Here is a 15,012-nt window from a genome sequence, read left to right as displayed (position 1 = left end):
TGAGTGTTGGGGGAGGGACAATTACAAGTTTGTATATAATATGTCTAATTCTATTTGAAAAACATTGGTGTGGCTTCAAAAATGCAAGTAATAAGCCACTTTGAGGAAAATTCACTACAAATGAGTTGTCTAGAGTTGGTTACAAGAAAGCAACAGAGAAAAGAAAAGAAAAAAACGTAGTGAAGTCGGGTGAATGATCAGACATTTGTGGAGTCATTGAAAATTGGAGTGAATCACCAAAAGTGGCAACCCAATATAGCTCCCAAAGTAGCTGACTAGACTACTGAACTATGACATGTCATTGCCTTCTTCACATGAACACAGAAAAACGTGGGTTATTTCTTTGTGTCAATGCTCTTGAGTGAGATGTCCACACTGTAATTGGAACCAAGTCATGAAAACGGATATAGTTGGCGCAATATGACATAAGTGATATTTCAGTCACATAATGAAATACTTGCCCTGCACAAGAGATTGTCATAGAGTCATGATCCTAACCACTGTTTCAAAATGCCACAGGAACAGCAAATTTTCTGACCTAGTGAATTAAAGATTGTGTACGCAGTCTCTTTATTGTGTTTGCGTTAACTTGAATTTGCAACTAGTGGTTGGTTGCTCAGCATTTTCTTCAGAACCGTTGTTTGTTCTAAGAGTCCAGTTTTTGTCATCGCTGGTAGGCACGTAGACCCAACGGCAGTCACTGCATCCAGATTTGCGGTGGTATACGCTCTTGCCCTCTCTGCCAACGATTTGCGGCTCCCTTTGCAGTCTATCTTTCTCCGCCCGGGAGGAGTGGGTTACCTGCAAAAATGGGAAAGCATGGGATAATTAGGGGGCTGCCCCCGTGATAGCTTTTCATGATGTCCACCGTGCTTACTCATGCGACATCTCCGCTCCTCGTGAACGGATGCAGAGGAGTTTCACATCTTACTGAAAACCATGTTTCCAATGTGTTTAGAACAAGAAGTCAGGCATACATTTTATATTTTCTTTCTGAGAGCAAACTTGAATAATATTTCTTTCAAACACATTCACTAATTGTATTTGGTCAATGGTAGTGAGGAAGGGATTTTCTGTAAAGGTTTCCTTCATTCCCATTGGGTCTTTATTGAGATGTATAGGGGAGAATGGATCTTACCATGACCTTGTATTCCATGCAGTGAAATGCGCATATAATGTATACATTCATACTTGTGACTACGTGTATTGGACCCACACACAGGCCATGGAGTTTTTGACACAGGTGTTGAATGGAATGTCAGGTGCAGGTAGCTTTCACTTCAGCTCAAAATCCCTATTCCGTCACTCTGACATTAGAATTGAGGTATATTTCGAAAATGGTGATTACATCAGGCATTCTGTCCCGTGTGAGTATGAAACATCTGGCAGTTCTTGAACCAAGCATTTGGGTTCAGGTTCGCTCTGGGAGCCAAGTCCAGGGCGAGATGGATCTGGGATTCCCATCACTTACGACCTTCTGGCTCCGCATTATCTGGAAAAGAGGAATCGGCTGAAAGGATGGAAATTTGGAGTAGCCCGCAGGACTTAAACTTTGTAGAATTGTTCAAAGTGGTGCCGTGACTTGTGGAAGGAAAGGGAGCAGGGGAAGGGGGGGGGGGGGGAATAAGTAACTCTTTCAACTGTGAGTAGAGAGTATCTGTGGTAATGTTATTCAGTTCTTAAATATTTCCAGATGGTGAGAGACATTTAGGGCTGTAACTGTCTTTTTGATACGTCAATCATACCATACTTTGGTACACTTGTGGTTTATTACTGTATTGTGGCCCGTTCTAAAAGGAAGACTGTACATGTGTTGTTGTTTTTTTTTCAGTTGCATGATAATTATCACTACTTGGCTTGACCAAGATTAGATTGCTGTGGAAAGCTTTATGGTCATCATGTGTGAGAGATATGTGTGTGAAGGTGAAATTTTGACCCTAGTCTGAGGGCGGTATGACTTTGCAAGAATGAGATCCCGTGATACTGTCCTGTAATGGAAGTGTGCGAAAATTGCCACTTTTACAGTATGTGAAAAAAAATTTACAAAATAAATATGCAGTAGGCTATATAAATCAGAATGCTTATAAAGAATATCTGAATTAATGCACATCTATGTTATGTCTTATGAGGAAGGCATTTTCAAAGAATCAGTATGGAGGCAATGGTTATAGAGCTTTCTTTTTCAGTGAGACTACAATCTAGACAACAATTCGTTGAGAGATGGTGCTGTCACATCTCAACAAATGGCTACACTTACACAGGAGTTGCAGTAGTTTCCCTGTTTCCCTGTGTGTAATCTCACATACAATTTGACTCTTCCACAAAAATGACAAGGTTAAAAGTCCATTTCTGTGTGGCAGTCAAACAAAAGAAGAAAACAAACCCTTCATGAATGCAGTGTTTGCAAACATGTGTCACTCACACACCACACACATACACACACACACAGAGTACCACGTAATAGGGCCTACACTAACTCATGCACATGGCATGCACACAACATCTCCTGCTCATGATTTGGGGAAACTGTCTCCCAAATGTTTGACATTAGGGCAGAGAGCCCATTCCTCCCACACCCCCCCCCCCTGCCCCAGCTCTCCTTTGAGTTCAGCAACCAATAGGACATTGACCCCCCCCCCCCTCAATCTCCAGCGCTCTTGGATGATAGGCATCACTGTGTTTGTTGCCATGGAGACAGTGTATCCTACCCACCAAGTAGCTGTCACCTGCTCCTCGGGCTTTCTTGCTTGGTTTCCTGTTCTCTCTTCTTCATCTTCATGTAGATTAAATACCAAAAACACCTTGCCAAATTTTTCCAAACATTCTCCATTCTTTTAGTCTTTTTTTATGGGAGTGAGATTCTGTTTATTTTGCAAGTTGTTCTTCTGTTTATTATCACTGTCCCTGAACTTTCTTTGTTTTAAGTTTGACTCCATTTACTGAATCATTCATGTAGTTCCCTCCAATTTCTTCTTGCTCACAAATTCATATCTCTTCCATTCTTTCCTCCCCCTCTTATTCACGTATGTGCATGCATGCACACACATACTTATTCACCCTAACTCCATTATGGATGTTGTATTGTGTCTCACTTTGTTTGTGTATCAGAACCACAAATATATTACTTTTTGTCTTTACTTTTTACCTGTTTTTTTTTTTTTTTTTTTTTTTTTGCATATCCTTGTTTGACCTCAATATGAGCAAGTCATTGCTTGTGTCTTACTGGATTAAAATTTATTTTCTATTAATTTTGCACCTTTGTTTTATTGTTCATACCAGCTTCATTACAAATGGGCCTATAATGTTGCATGTATGCAGCTTTTTGCATTTTTTTTAGCATCATATTGTGATATACGTAGCTGTCCCATTCTAGGAGGGGCCTGTACAGTAGTAATTATAATGATTAACAACACATTGCAACTGATTGACAAATTACCCTTAATCAACCTAAATAGTTTACCATTCATCAATCAGTTGCCAAAAAAAAACAAACAAACAAACAAACAAACCATTCCACGAGTCGGGTGCTATTCGCAAAATTAAAGACATATGAAAATAATGACTCTGATCCCTATATGAATGTGAAGCACAGGTATACATTTCTCCGTTCAGTACAGTACTCCACAATCCCGAATTTAACTGCTCATGAAGTCTTTGAGAAGTCCACTCTAGAAAATTTAGACTCGCTATTAAAGGGACTGTACAGTACTGGTTGAGGTGGGGATTCATGTTTTGAACATTCCTATAAAGTGAGATAATGAAAAGCCTCTTATGAAATATGAAAGAGCATGTAATTTTAAGAAGGATTCAACGTTTATTTGATGAAAATTGGTTTTCAAATAGCTGAGATAGCCCAAAAAGTGCTAATAATAAAAGCCAACATGCCACAACTTTATTAGGATCTCTTTGTTTTCACCTTGTTTTTGGATATCTTGGCCATTTCAAAAACCGATTTTCATCGAATAAACTTTTGATACCCCTTAGAACTGCATGCTCTTTGACATCTCATAGAGTGGTTTCTGAATATCTCACAAAACGTTAAAAGCTAAATCCTCACCTCGACCAGAACTGTACACACCCTTTAAATATATGGCGTATACAGAAGTTTGTGCAGCTGAATATGGGCTATCCAGCCATCTTCTCAAATAGAGAGAGGAAACAAACATACAAACTGGTTAAGAAAGACAGTTGTGTTTGAGAAAAAAATACTGTGAGATTTGGTTTACTTTAACTGGAACATTTTTTTTTTGACCAATTTTGTCACTGTAATTTTTTGATATTGCATCAATCTCTTTCTGACAATTACATCAGTGAATATCTTGGTTGGATGCTACAGTTGGTATTCGATCTCAAAAGTTTTGAAAGAAAAACAAAGACACAGAAAGATGGGGAGAAAATAGCCTACGTTAGTAGTCAGTTCAGATCTACTGCTGCAGAGAAAGCCTTCACTCACTACAAATACCAATTATGGTATCTCTTTCCTCCAGATACCTCACTGACTTTTAGTGGACAAATTGAAGGAGAAAGTATCAGCTACCAATTATCACACTTGAGCATGAAGAAAACAGTGGGAGCTAACTGCTAAATTGTGTGGCTTTTTATGTGAACATTGCTGTTGTTTTTTCTCAAGCAAGACACGAGATGCTATTTGCTCTTTTTCTCTTATTGACCATGTGTGCGTGTGTGCTTTGATTTGTATTCTGTCCTGGCCACGGAGGAATTGTAATCAGACTCGGTGATTTCGGGGCGCACATGTAAGCAGAGATCTTGTTTTGCCAGCTCGTTTGTGGACTTATTTTGGGCTTGCTGTCGGACGCAAGGGAAAAACAGGATGACTTGTTAGGCAGCACTTTGCCATGTACACCCCAGTGGCGAAGAATAGAAAAGAAAAGACAAGCAAAGCAAAACAAAACAAAACAAAACAGAAGAAGTAAAGAGCTTGAGGAAAAGAAAGTGACAGAGCAAACAAGTGAGAGAAACAAGTGTGCGATTCCCACCTGAGTTGTGCCAACTTTTTTTTTCTTACATCCAATATACAACTGTACAAGGTTGTATAAAGAAGTTGTATGTGCAAAGCAATTTGTATAATTTTATCAAATAATAACAATGATATTCTTAAATCTTATGCTGGGCTGTGGGTTCAAAATTGTTGGTAAAGTTCTTCTTTTTTCATTTTTTGTCTTTTTTTAGTGAGAGCCAACAGATACAATTTCATTCATTGCCCTCTGAAAAGCTGAGGAAAAACTGGAAAATGTGTGAGGGATGAAATATTGCTGGTTTTTTTTTTTAAGAGAAAAAAAAAACAAACTTGTCTCTAATCAGTGAAACATTTTGAGAGGGAAAGGCCATTTTTTAATTATTCAGACTGTTTCAATCTTTCCAGTAATTTTTACGGCAAACATCACTCTTATGTTAAGTGTCAGGCATATAATGTTTCAGTTATTCAGAATGTGAAATGATAAAAAATTAGATTTACGATTTCTCTGGCAGTTGGCTCAAAGCTTAGAATTGCAAATGCATTGATCTTCTTAGTACATAATTGGTGCTACCTTCCGAACTAGGGTTGTGCCAAACAAACTGGCAAATTTGCTTAGAGGCACACCAGACACCACAACAACTAATGCAGGAAACTAGGTCCCAGGTATTAAAATGTTTTCAAAAGAAGCAGGTTAATTGAATAGCTTGTTATGAAGTTTGAGTGTGTTTCGATGGGGGAGGGGGAAAAAAAAAAAAGAGTATCCATCCGTTGAATGCATGGTAAACTGGACCAGCATGACTCTTTTAGCCATGGAGCATTGGTGTGTACATGGCAGGCTGGTAGTGGTACAGGTGGATCCCCTTGGGGAAATCCCAAAGACTTCTGCAACTTGTATACCATGTGATGCAGTGACTACTAACAATAGATTTCTAAATGACCTTTTGATGATGTCTTTAAAAGTGCACCTGCCAAGGACACACTTGGCCCCTCCCCCTCAATACTATGTAAACATACACACACACACACACACACACACACACACACACACACATACACTCTAGTACATAATCATACCAAGATGAGCACACACACACACACACACACACACACACATACATGTTTGCAGAGGAATTTCGTTCCACAAAGATATAAAAGGAGCCAGAGAGAGAAACACCTGTTACAAGTCTCATTTGCATACAACCCCCACTGGTCCCCTGAAGCTTATCTGCAGATGGCATTTTATGGGGCAGCGCCAGAACACCTGTTGATACTTTTCTCCTCATCTGACAGTGAAACCTATTTCTTTTCCCCCATTCCTCTTGGGATGCCCAGCAAATGAGGGCTGGTCCCGCTAGATTACACCATCTCAAGCGAAGCATCTACAATTGGGAGTGACCCTTGTGCCACAGCTAATGTTGTAAATCTGAAATATGTACTTTTTCCCCTCTGTTTTAATGGGCAATTGTTTGGTGTGGTTTTGCCCCCCCCCCCCCCCCCCCCATCCAACATTTGCCATCATGAACATGTGTTGACTGTCGGTGATGATTTTGGGGAGTTAGGAACTTTGATCAACTGTGAAGACTCTATATGGAAGAATTTCAGGAGTATAGGCTTTTGTATGAGTAAAACTGAACATTGATGGAGATCAGCAGAAAATTGACTGTGCTGTGGAGTTTTGTCATCCTGCTTTCAACCCAAATGAATTTTGCATCTTCTGGCAATTATATTATTGAGGCGACATTTTGGTAGTGGGCAGGAATTTTGATACGGCAAGCCAAACCGCTGAAACCAGATGAATGCCTAGAGCACTTGGATTGTTGATCAAATCACAGCAGCATGTCTGCAGGACTTTTTATCATTTCCTCTGAGTGGGTGGGACTGACTGATTGGTCTCATGTAATGAGCAAGTTTGTTTGTATGTTTTTATGTATTTATTTATTTTTCCGTTCGTTTGTTTGTTCGTTCGTTCATTCATTCATTCGTTCGTTCGTCCGTCCATCCGTCCGTCCGTCCGTCCGTCCGTCCGTCCGTCCATCCATCCATCCATCCATTTTTGCTATGTGTATGAATAGAACGAATATGTGATTAACATGGCACTGGTAGAGAATGGCAGATAATGGCAAAGTGGATGGAAAGTAGTTGGCACAGGAAGGGGCTGGAGATACTGTATTGATCACAGAGACCTTGGCAAATGTGCATTCCTCTCCCAAGTTCATAATACCCAGCCATCAGCACATCCATCAATTGTCTATGAAATGCCATATGAAGACTGCCCCCCCCCCCCCAAAAAAAAAAAAAAAAAAAAAAAAAATCCTTCACATGAATGGCACATGGAAAGCTTTGGCTAGAACACCATCCCAGCTGAGTCACAGAGAATTGACGACAGCCACTTGCCAGTTCTCCTTCGTGCATTTTTAAGTCAGCTGTCCTGGCGGAGGATGATTAAATGTTAGCTTAGATGTCCTAGTGTTTACACCATTTATCAAATGGTGTCGTATTTGATATGATGAGCTGTCATCATAATTTGAAGTGATCCACCAGATCCGTTAGCATCCTTTCCCCTGCTTCGTCCTTGATATACTACAAATGAGGTCTAAAGATCTTTGAAATGCACATTCATCTTTCATGAGAGCCTTGTCACATACATGTGGTTGAGTCTGTGTGCTGCATTTTCCATTATTTAATGATGCCAAGACGTCCTTCCCAATTCCCAATGATGCTATTCACACGTTGCCGTGACATTATCGTCTGACTACCATTCTCTTCCGCTCACAGGAGGTGGATTCTGTGTGGGATAAAAAGCAATCAAGAGCAACCTCCCCTCCTCTCCTCACCCCCGTCTGCCGTGCATGCCCGTGCTCAGGTGCCGAGGTCTCGTCTCAAGGTGTCTCCTCCCAGTCGAGAACCGGCCAGTTACCATGGCGATGATGGAGACGTCACCGCAGTATCATGGCGGGCTGGGTGGCTCACTCTGCTCCATTAACGACACCATGACGATGGGACGATTGAGCAAGGGTAACAGCAGTGAAGACACATCGAGTGGTAAGTGTAGGCATGAGAAGGAAATTTCTTTACTCATTAATATCATCATCATCATCATCATCTTCATCATCATCATCATCATCATCATCTTCATCATCATCATCATCTTCATCATCATCATCATCATCTTCCTCAACATCTCTATTATAATCACCATACAATATTACTAACAGCAGTGATGGTGAAAGTAGAAATAGTCATTATTATTGACGTGATTGTTATCATTTTAATCACCTTAACACCATCAGTATCATAGATATATTCAAATCATTATTTGACATCACTTTTTTATTTGCATGCTTAATTTTGCATGCTAAACGGTGGAGTACAATGTATCACACATACACAAACAAAAACATTGTAACAATAACAAATCTGACCATACCCTGAAATCATAGATATTATGTATATATCAGCTTGCAGTATTTTGGCAAAGATTATTACTTTAGTACAGTAGTGTGCATTTCATGTCCTTATGTTGATAAATTGATATCATTCAAGAGCTCTGGTTCCTACACTGTATTTCCCAGCTTTTACTCATCTGTTATCACACAATGTAATCAGTCACAGCTTTGGGTTAAGAGGGGAAGGAAGTATCTTTTGCAAGAGTTTGATGTGTTATTTCATACTGAAAAGCAGGATCTTTGTCATTAGCACTCTGATAAATATGAAAACAGAATAATAATGTCATGAAGTAGACCATTCCAAAGTTGCATGAATGTTCAATCTCCATCTGTGTACCACCCGCAGATGATGTTGATTTGGATGCACTGGTGAATGGGATGACAACATCCTTTCCAACATACAATGACGAGCGCCCTCTATTGGCAAGTACAGAATCACTTAACAACCGCCTGCAGAACCAACAGGGGCTCAATGGAATTTACCTGTGCCGGCAGAACAGCCCGCCGACGTCGCTAGCGAACCGCGAGCCGCTCCGCCACAACCAGAACCAGAGCAACAGCCACTATACACACCACTACCACTACCACCACCACCACCAAGGCAACCGGCACCAGCTCCAGCACAGCAACAGCTTGTCGTCGCGAATCATCCCCAAGCCGCGGCTGGACAGGGAGTGGCGCAGCAAGTCCATGCCGGAGGACATGGGGGAGCCAGTCGCCACGGCGCCGCTCAGCTCATCCTTCCCCCAGCAGGGCCGCAGCGAGAGCAGCAGCGGAGGTAGTGATGGGGATGAGGCTCAGGTACCAGACCCGTTCCCCGAGCTGGGAGGATGCAGTCCGCGGTGGAAGACAACATTAGGGTCTGCTGTGGTGAGTTGACAATGAAGTGTAGATTTTGTTGTGTCAGTCACACCCAGGGTGAGGAACAGAGAACAATTGGTAGAATTGGTAAATCTGTTCTTTTGTGTATACCTGCAAAAAAAAAGAAAAAAATGTTTAAGATTATATTAATGTCACTGTTTGAGGCTGAGTGAAAAGTTACAAGTCTTTAGATGGGATATTAGAAAAACAGTTATTGAAAACAATACAGTGTAGTGGGTTTATTCTGGAACATTGTACGGTTAAGTCTGCTACAAAGAGGAGTATTATTCTTTGAATGTCATTGACAGAGAGAGGTCCCATTGAAATGGGTAAGATTTATTGTTCAGGCAGCATAATAATTTAATTGCAAGAATATGTTGGATAGTTCAAGTCTTCACAAGCAATGACCTTTCTGGAGTGGGTTTCTGTCCCCTCAGAGGAAGAACCAAGTTCTGCACCAAACCTGTGAGAGTTTGAACTTTTTCTCCTGGTTTTTAAGAAATGTGTGTGTTAACTGGTGGCACAACTGTGTGGTAGCCAGACACTTGCATTGCAAACCCACACTATGTTGTCCTTTGCTGGATGTAGATTGGTGACTGCTTTGTACGTCTTGTATTACCACCACTTTTCCCTTCCTTGCCAAGAAGAACTAAAGGGAGGAAGAGGTTAGAGGTGCCATAAATCCTTCCCCTGCCTGCACTTTTTTAACTTTAAGCCTCTCACGAGGGTGATCCGATCTTTTTGGGGAAGGTCCCACCTCTAGAGCAGTGTGGCTGTGAGTGACATCGAAATGCAAAGTGCATTTAAAGGTGCAAGTACACTCATAGGAGTGATTCTTTTCTCTAACATCGGATTGCAGTGGGAAGTGGGAGAGATAATGTGCACTTTGTAATATTTGTGCTCTGTGCCAAGAATCCTTTTTTTTCCCCCTTGTTACCCCTACATGTGAGAGATAAAGTATTTATGAGTGTCTTGGATATACCCCATTCTTAGCACGGAGTAAAGGAATAATCCCTGTCCAATCCTGTGTCATGAGTGACAAGATTATGTAGGTTTGTTCTGATCAAGGTGAATCTTTATTGCCCTCTCTCTCTCCTCTCTTTCTCTGTCTCTCCCTCATTCTCTCCTTATATATCGTTCTCTTTCTTTCAAAGGATGAGTTTTAATGAATCATATTAATGTTTATAATAATCCTACAAGAGGCTTTTCACAGAACGTAAAGACAAATATGGTTATAATACTGTATAAGCTGTTATTTTCACGAGGGATTAGTTTTCGCGAATTACACGAATCACGTATGGATCACGAATTTAACAACACGCGAAATTGTCTCCATGCGCTTTGTTAATAGAGCATTAACGTAAGCATCGGCATCGATTTGCGAAAACAACATCTCGCGAAAATGTCTGCGTCCTCATCAATCGCGAAAATATCTGTACGCGAAAATAACAGCATATACGATACTCTGCAGTTCCTTATTCAATAGTAAATGGGTTCGTTAGGATCGTCCACTGACCTTTTCAGTTAATACCTATATCATGTATTGTCTGTCTAGAGAAAGTAGGCCTATCAATTATCATCTTGTTGCTCCAGATATAAAATCCAAAACACAACATCTTTCTGTACTTAAGGATTACTTTTAGTTTTCTAGGTAGCACTGCTGGCACTGCTACATGTACTTGTGCTCTATCACATGCCCCCGAAATTCCTTGAACTTTCGTCCTCAAATAACAATTGGCATGAGAATAGATTGGCAGGAAAATAGCGAGCAGTAAAATTTAGATCAAACAGCCCCTTGACTTTTTTGCCGTGAGAAGAAGAACCAGTCTCTAAAATCTTGTCTTATTTCCTGTGATTGCTGGAAAGTATTGTGTGAAGAATTCTGATGAGGTGTTTGCATGATAAATTGTTACTTCGGCAGGTAGATATTGTCCCTCTTCTTTTTTCCCAAAGCCTTAATTATTTTCCTCATTTTAGGTTATTTGATATCAACTCTCCACTCTATTGAGTTTCTAACTAAGGATGATATTCCTTGAAGAGCATCCGGACCCATTACATATATGCAAAGATGAAAGCATTAGACGAGATCAGCAGTTTGACAATCACACTGACCAAGAAGATTTCCCTGTCTCACATTGTCACTTCTTGTCCATTAGACGCCAGGAGAGAGATGGAGAGAGATATATATTTAGCTCAGTGACTTCCAATTTGGCGGATGGAATCCCCACAAAGACGAGAATATTTAATCTCCCAAGAATGGATCGAAATGCAGCTAGCCTCGCTGATCTTGCTGCACTGGGGAATTTTCCTTGAAAAGGTCTTTCTTTTTTGCTGTCATTGTATTGCTCCTGGAAAGATGAGATGATGATGGTGGGGGGGGGGGGGCAGAGTGGAAAGATCTTGATCGTTTCTTCCTTTTTTTTTTTTCTTTTAATAGTTTTTAATTCAAGATGAAGAAGTGCTTGAGAAGGTCAGGCATATGTGAAATTCCAAGCTGAATTCTTAGAGGAAATTCTTGCTTGTTCATTTTTTTTTGGCAGTATTTATTTTTGGATGCAGCTCATTTTAAGGTTTAATGCTTCCATCCCGAAGAGTGCCAGCATCATTATTAATGCTGTGTTCAACCATATGCAGTCAGACAAAGACATATTTAGTCTGGAAAATGGCATGGTAATCCATGAAGGAGAGAAATATATGTATGTTTTTATCTTGTATTCCAATCTAATACATTTCCATCAAATGGTTGAGAGCCAGTAAGGATATAGCATGATGTGCAGAGTATTTGTTAGTATTCTTTCTGCATGTAAGGATTAAAAGAAATTTTGGATTCAAGCAGTTAGGTTTTGCTGAATAGCAGTTTAGTGTGCAAGTTTGAATAAAGTCAAGCTCTACCATTCTGGACTCCAGTGTAATAAAAGACAGTTACCCCCAGAGCAGTGACCATTTTTTTTTTTTTTTTTTTTTGGCCAAATATGCAGTTTGACCATGGCTTGACATCCCTTGTGTCACTTTGGTCTGAAGGTGACCCTTGGGTGGACAGTCCATTCCATCACCTTCAGGTCACCTTTTGACCCCTGAGGGCGTCATCAGAAATGCGAAAATTGAAAGGCTGTAAGTCCCACCTTAGTGGCAATCATACTACTGACATTCAGGAGTCCAGAATACATAATCTCTTCAGGTTGGGGGAGAGAGAGAGAGAGAGTTTGAGGAAGGGGGATGGGGGGAAGAAGGGGGGATGGGGGGGGGGGCAGGCTGTGGGATTGGGGTCATTTTCTGACTGATTGAATGAAGCGACTCATTTGCTGAGAGGGGGACCGGGAGTGTTTCTTTTCAGCCCACAACAGGAGGAGCCCTGATTGAACATCACACTTGTGGAATACTGACCTCGTAACATCACGCTGGGGAAATTGCAGCCAGGATTGTTCGAAATTGGGAAGGGAGCACTGGGGTTAGAACAGGTGCAAGGGGTCTGGTTTGATCAAGGAGGTACCTCCTTGGTTTGATGTGCCCTGTAAAGCTCCCATGCTCACACATGATGCAGTGCAGCACTTGGCCCAGGGACACAAATGTGTCCAGCTCGTCATGGTAGCTGTAGTTCAGTGTTTGTTGTATCAGTTTAAAAAAAGTGTGGCCCTGGGTAAGAGATTGCTAAAAATAGCCTCCAAGCGGGTCTGCCTCATGTTTGGACACTTGCTCGTTTTGTCCATCAAGCTGCATACACTGGGTGCATAAATCAGCAGCTGGTTGTTGTGTACAACATAACCAGTGGCCATCCGCCCCCCCCCCCCCCCCTTGTGATGGACACGCTCAGAAAAGGCATAGTAAAAGACAAGTTTTCTTTCGCTGTCTTACACAATGCAACTGTTCGATCCAGTGATTGTTGTGAATGTGCGGAAAGAAATGTTGAATGGAAACTTGGGGATTTTAGACAGTTGCCTTTTTGAGATAAGACTACTAGCACTCTTATGCTACATGCTTTTAATATATGTAAGAATTCAATAAGCCTATGTCTCTTGGAATTTTGTTTTGTTTGTTTTCAACTTTTGCTCCCTTTTTTTTTTCAATTTCCAGGAGGAACTATTTCTGCGGCAGAAGATGAAGGACAAAAAAGCAATGGAGGAGACAAACAACAACAACAATGTAACACAGGTAAACACATTCAGATATTATCCTTGTATCATTTAAGTTTTAGAAGGAAAAAAAAGCAGTAACAAAAACTAACCCAGATGTCAGATTGTAACAGTCTATCATAGTGATTAATTACATTCTCGGTATGCCTCCATCTGTTTTTGCGTATGAATTACAATATTTTGCCCCTCCACCAAGTTTTTCTACTATGATGGAATCTGAGGTCATGTTGATGTTCAGTTTTTTGTTAGGAGTGGAGGTGTGCAAGGTTTATTTCGTCAAGCCTTTCAGGGAAGCATTCTGACGTACAAATACAAAAATACAGAAATGTCTAACTTGCTCAGAATAGTCTCTTTTTGTTCTTGTTTTTTGGAGGGGGTTGAGTGAGCCACCAAGTGGCTGCGTAAAATGGGTTGATTTTGTCACTTTTACCCGTTCATTTGTGACAAACTGAGTTCAGTGAGGAAGATGAATGCCTGACATTTACCTGGTGTGACACTGCTTGCCATACAGAAACCGTAATAGAATGTGAAATTGTGACGAAAACTACGAGTGACGCTATCGCACAATCAGCCTTTCTATATTGGGACTACTCTGGAGTTGGTCAAGGATAAAATTAGATGGAATTAGGAGAGAGAGAGAGAGAAAAATCCCTTCCCTTGGAGGGAGAAAAAATATAAGCTTGGTAAATAGTGTGAATCTACATGTTGTGTGATTGTACGATCACAGCAGTTTTGCTGGCATCTGTTCAACTCATAATACTCATTCGGGAGGTGTTTGGTGTAGCTAGACGTGTGACTTTGACATCAAAGGCGCAATTACGCCGCCCTTTCAGACGAGCTCAGTACTAGCCTTGGACTCTGTTCAACAGGCATGGTCAAACATAGGCGGTACACTTTTGTAACAGCTAAAACAGTCATGCTCTTTACGCTGCGACTGTTAGAGAATTCGTCGAGCTTCAGGGTTTTTTTTTTCCCCCTTCCTTTGCAAAAACCACTTTGCACCACTCACCATCTACCATCTCAAGATGCGATAATTACGTGACTCGCCATGGAGATAGTGAAGGGAGTGATTCCGCTGTAATGTTTGCCATGTTTGACTAGTCAGGCATAGGCAGCGTCTCCTCTTCCAACAGAGGATGCAAGAGGCAAAAGGGGAAGGGGGAGTAGGGGGATCTTTAACGTGATTGAGATGTTGAACAAATGAGAGCTAACCTCTCCTATCAGCCAGAATCGGAGAGGGAGAAGGGACGAGGCCTTGGTTTCCTCCCAATGACATCACGAGATGATTGTTTTCAGGGAATTCCGGGATGTTGCAGAAACCAGGCGGTAATTCGGCGACGAGGCCAGCACGCGTGCTCGCTTTGGTTTTCCCAAGGTGAGCAAATTTGTCGGTGTGCGTGCCCATCAAGAGGAAGAGGATGCAAGATGATGATACATTCTCACGGTTGCAAGGTTTGCCGGAAGTGGAGCATAGTAACAGGCACCTTTTGTCCCCCAGTGAAAGTCCCTTTTCTTGGAAACGAGAATTTCACCTGTCATTCCCTGAAGCATGCTCAGGGGAACAAGATGACATCTGCCTCAAAGTGCAGATTGCTAA

The 15,012-nt window shown here is 41.2% G+C and overlaps 1 protein-coding gene across 3 annotated transcripts in view; it reads left to right on the top strand.

Moving 5' to 3' along the window:
* LOC140243849 (growth factor receptor-bound protein 14-like) overlaps positions 1–15,012 on the top strand; it is a 104,416-nt gene that overhangs the window by 63,899 nt on the left and 25,505 nt on the right. For all 3 annotated transcript variants that reach the window (XM_072323523.1, XM_072323521.1, XM_072323520.1), the window contains exons 2-4: positions 7,754–8,020; positions 8,771–9,294; positions 13,357–13,434. In XM_072323523.1, the coding sequence (XP_072179624.1) occupies positions 7,828–8,020; positions 8,771–9,294; positions 13,357–13,434 (795 nt within the window). In that variant the 5' untranslated portion in view covers positions 7,754–7,827. The remainder of the gene's footprint in view (positions 1–7,753; positions 8,021–8,770; positions 9,295–13,356; positions 13,435–15,012) is intronic.

The sequence above is a fragment of the Diadema setosum genome, chromosome 20 (assembly GCF_964275005.1).
Source record: "Diadema setosum chromosome 20, eeDiaSeto1, whole genome shotgun sequence".
In the NCBI taxonomy this organism is placed as follows: Eukaryota; Metazoa; Echinodermata; class Echinoidea; order Diadematoida; family Diadematidae; genus Diadema; species Diadema setosum.
This window is presented reverse-complemented; position numbering and strand designations above follow the sequence as displayed.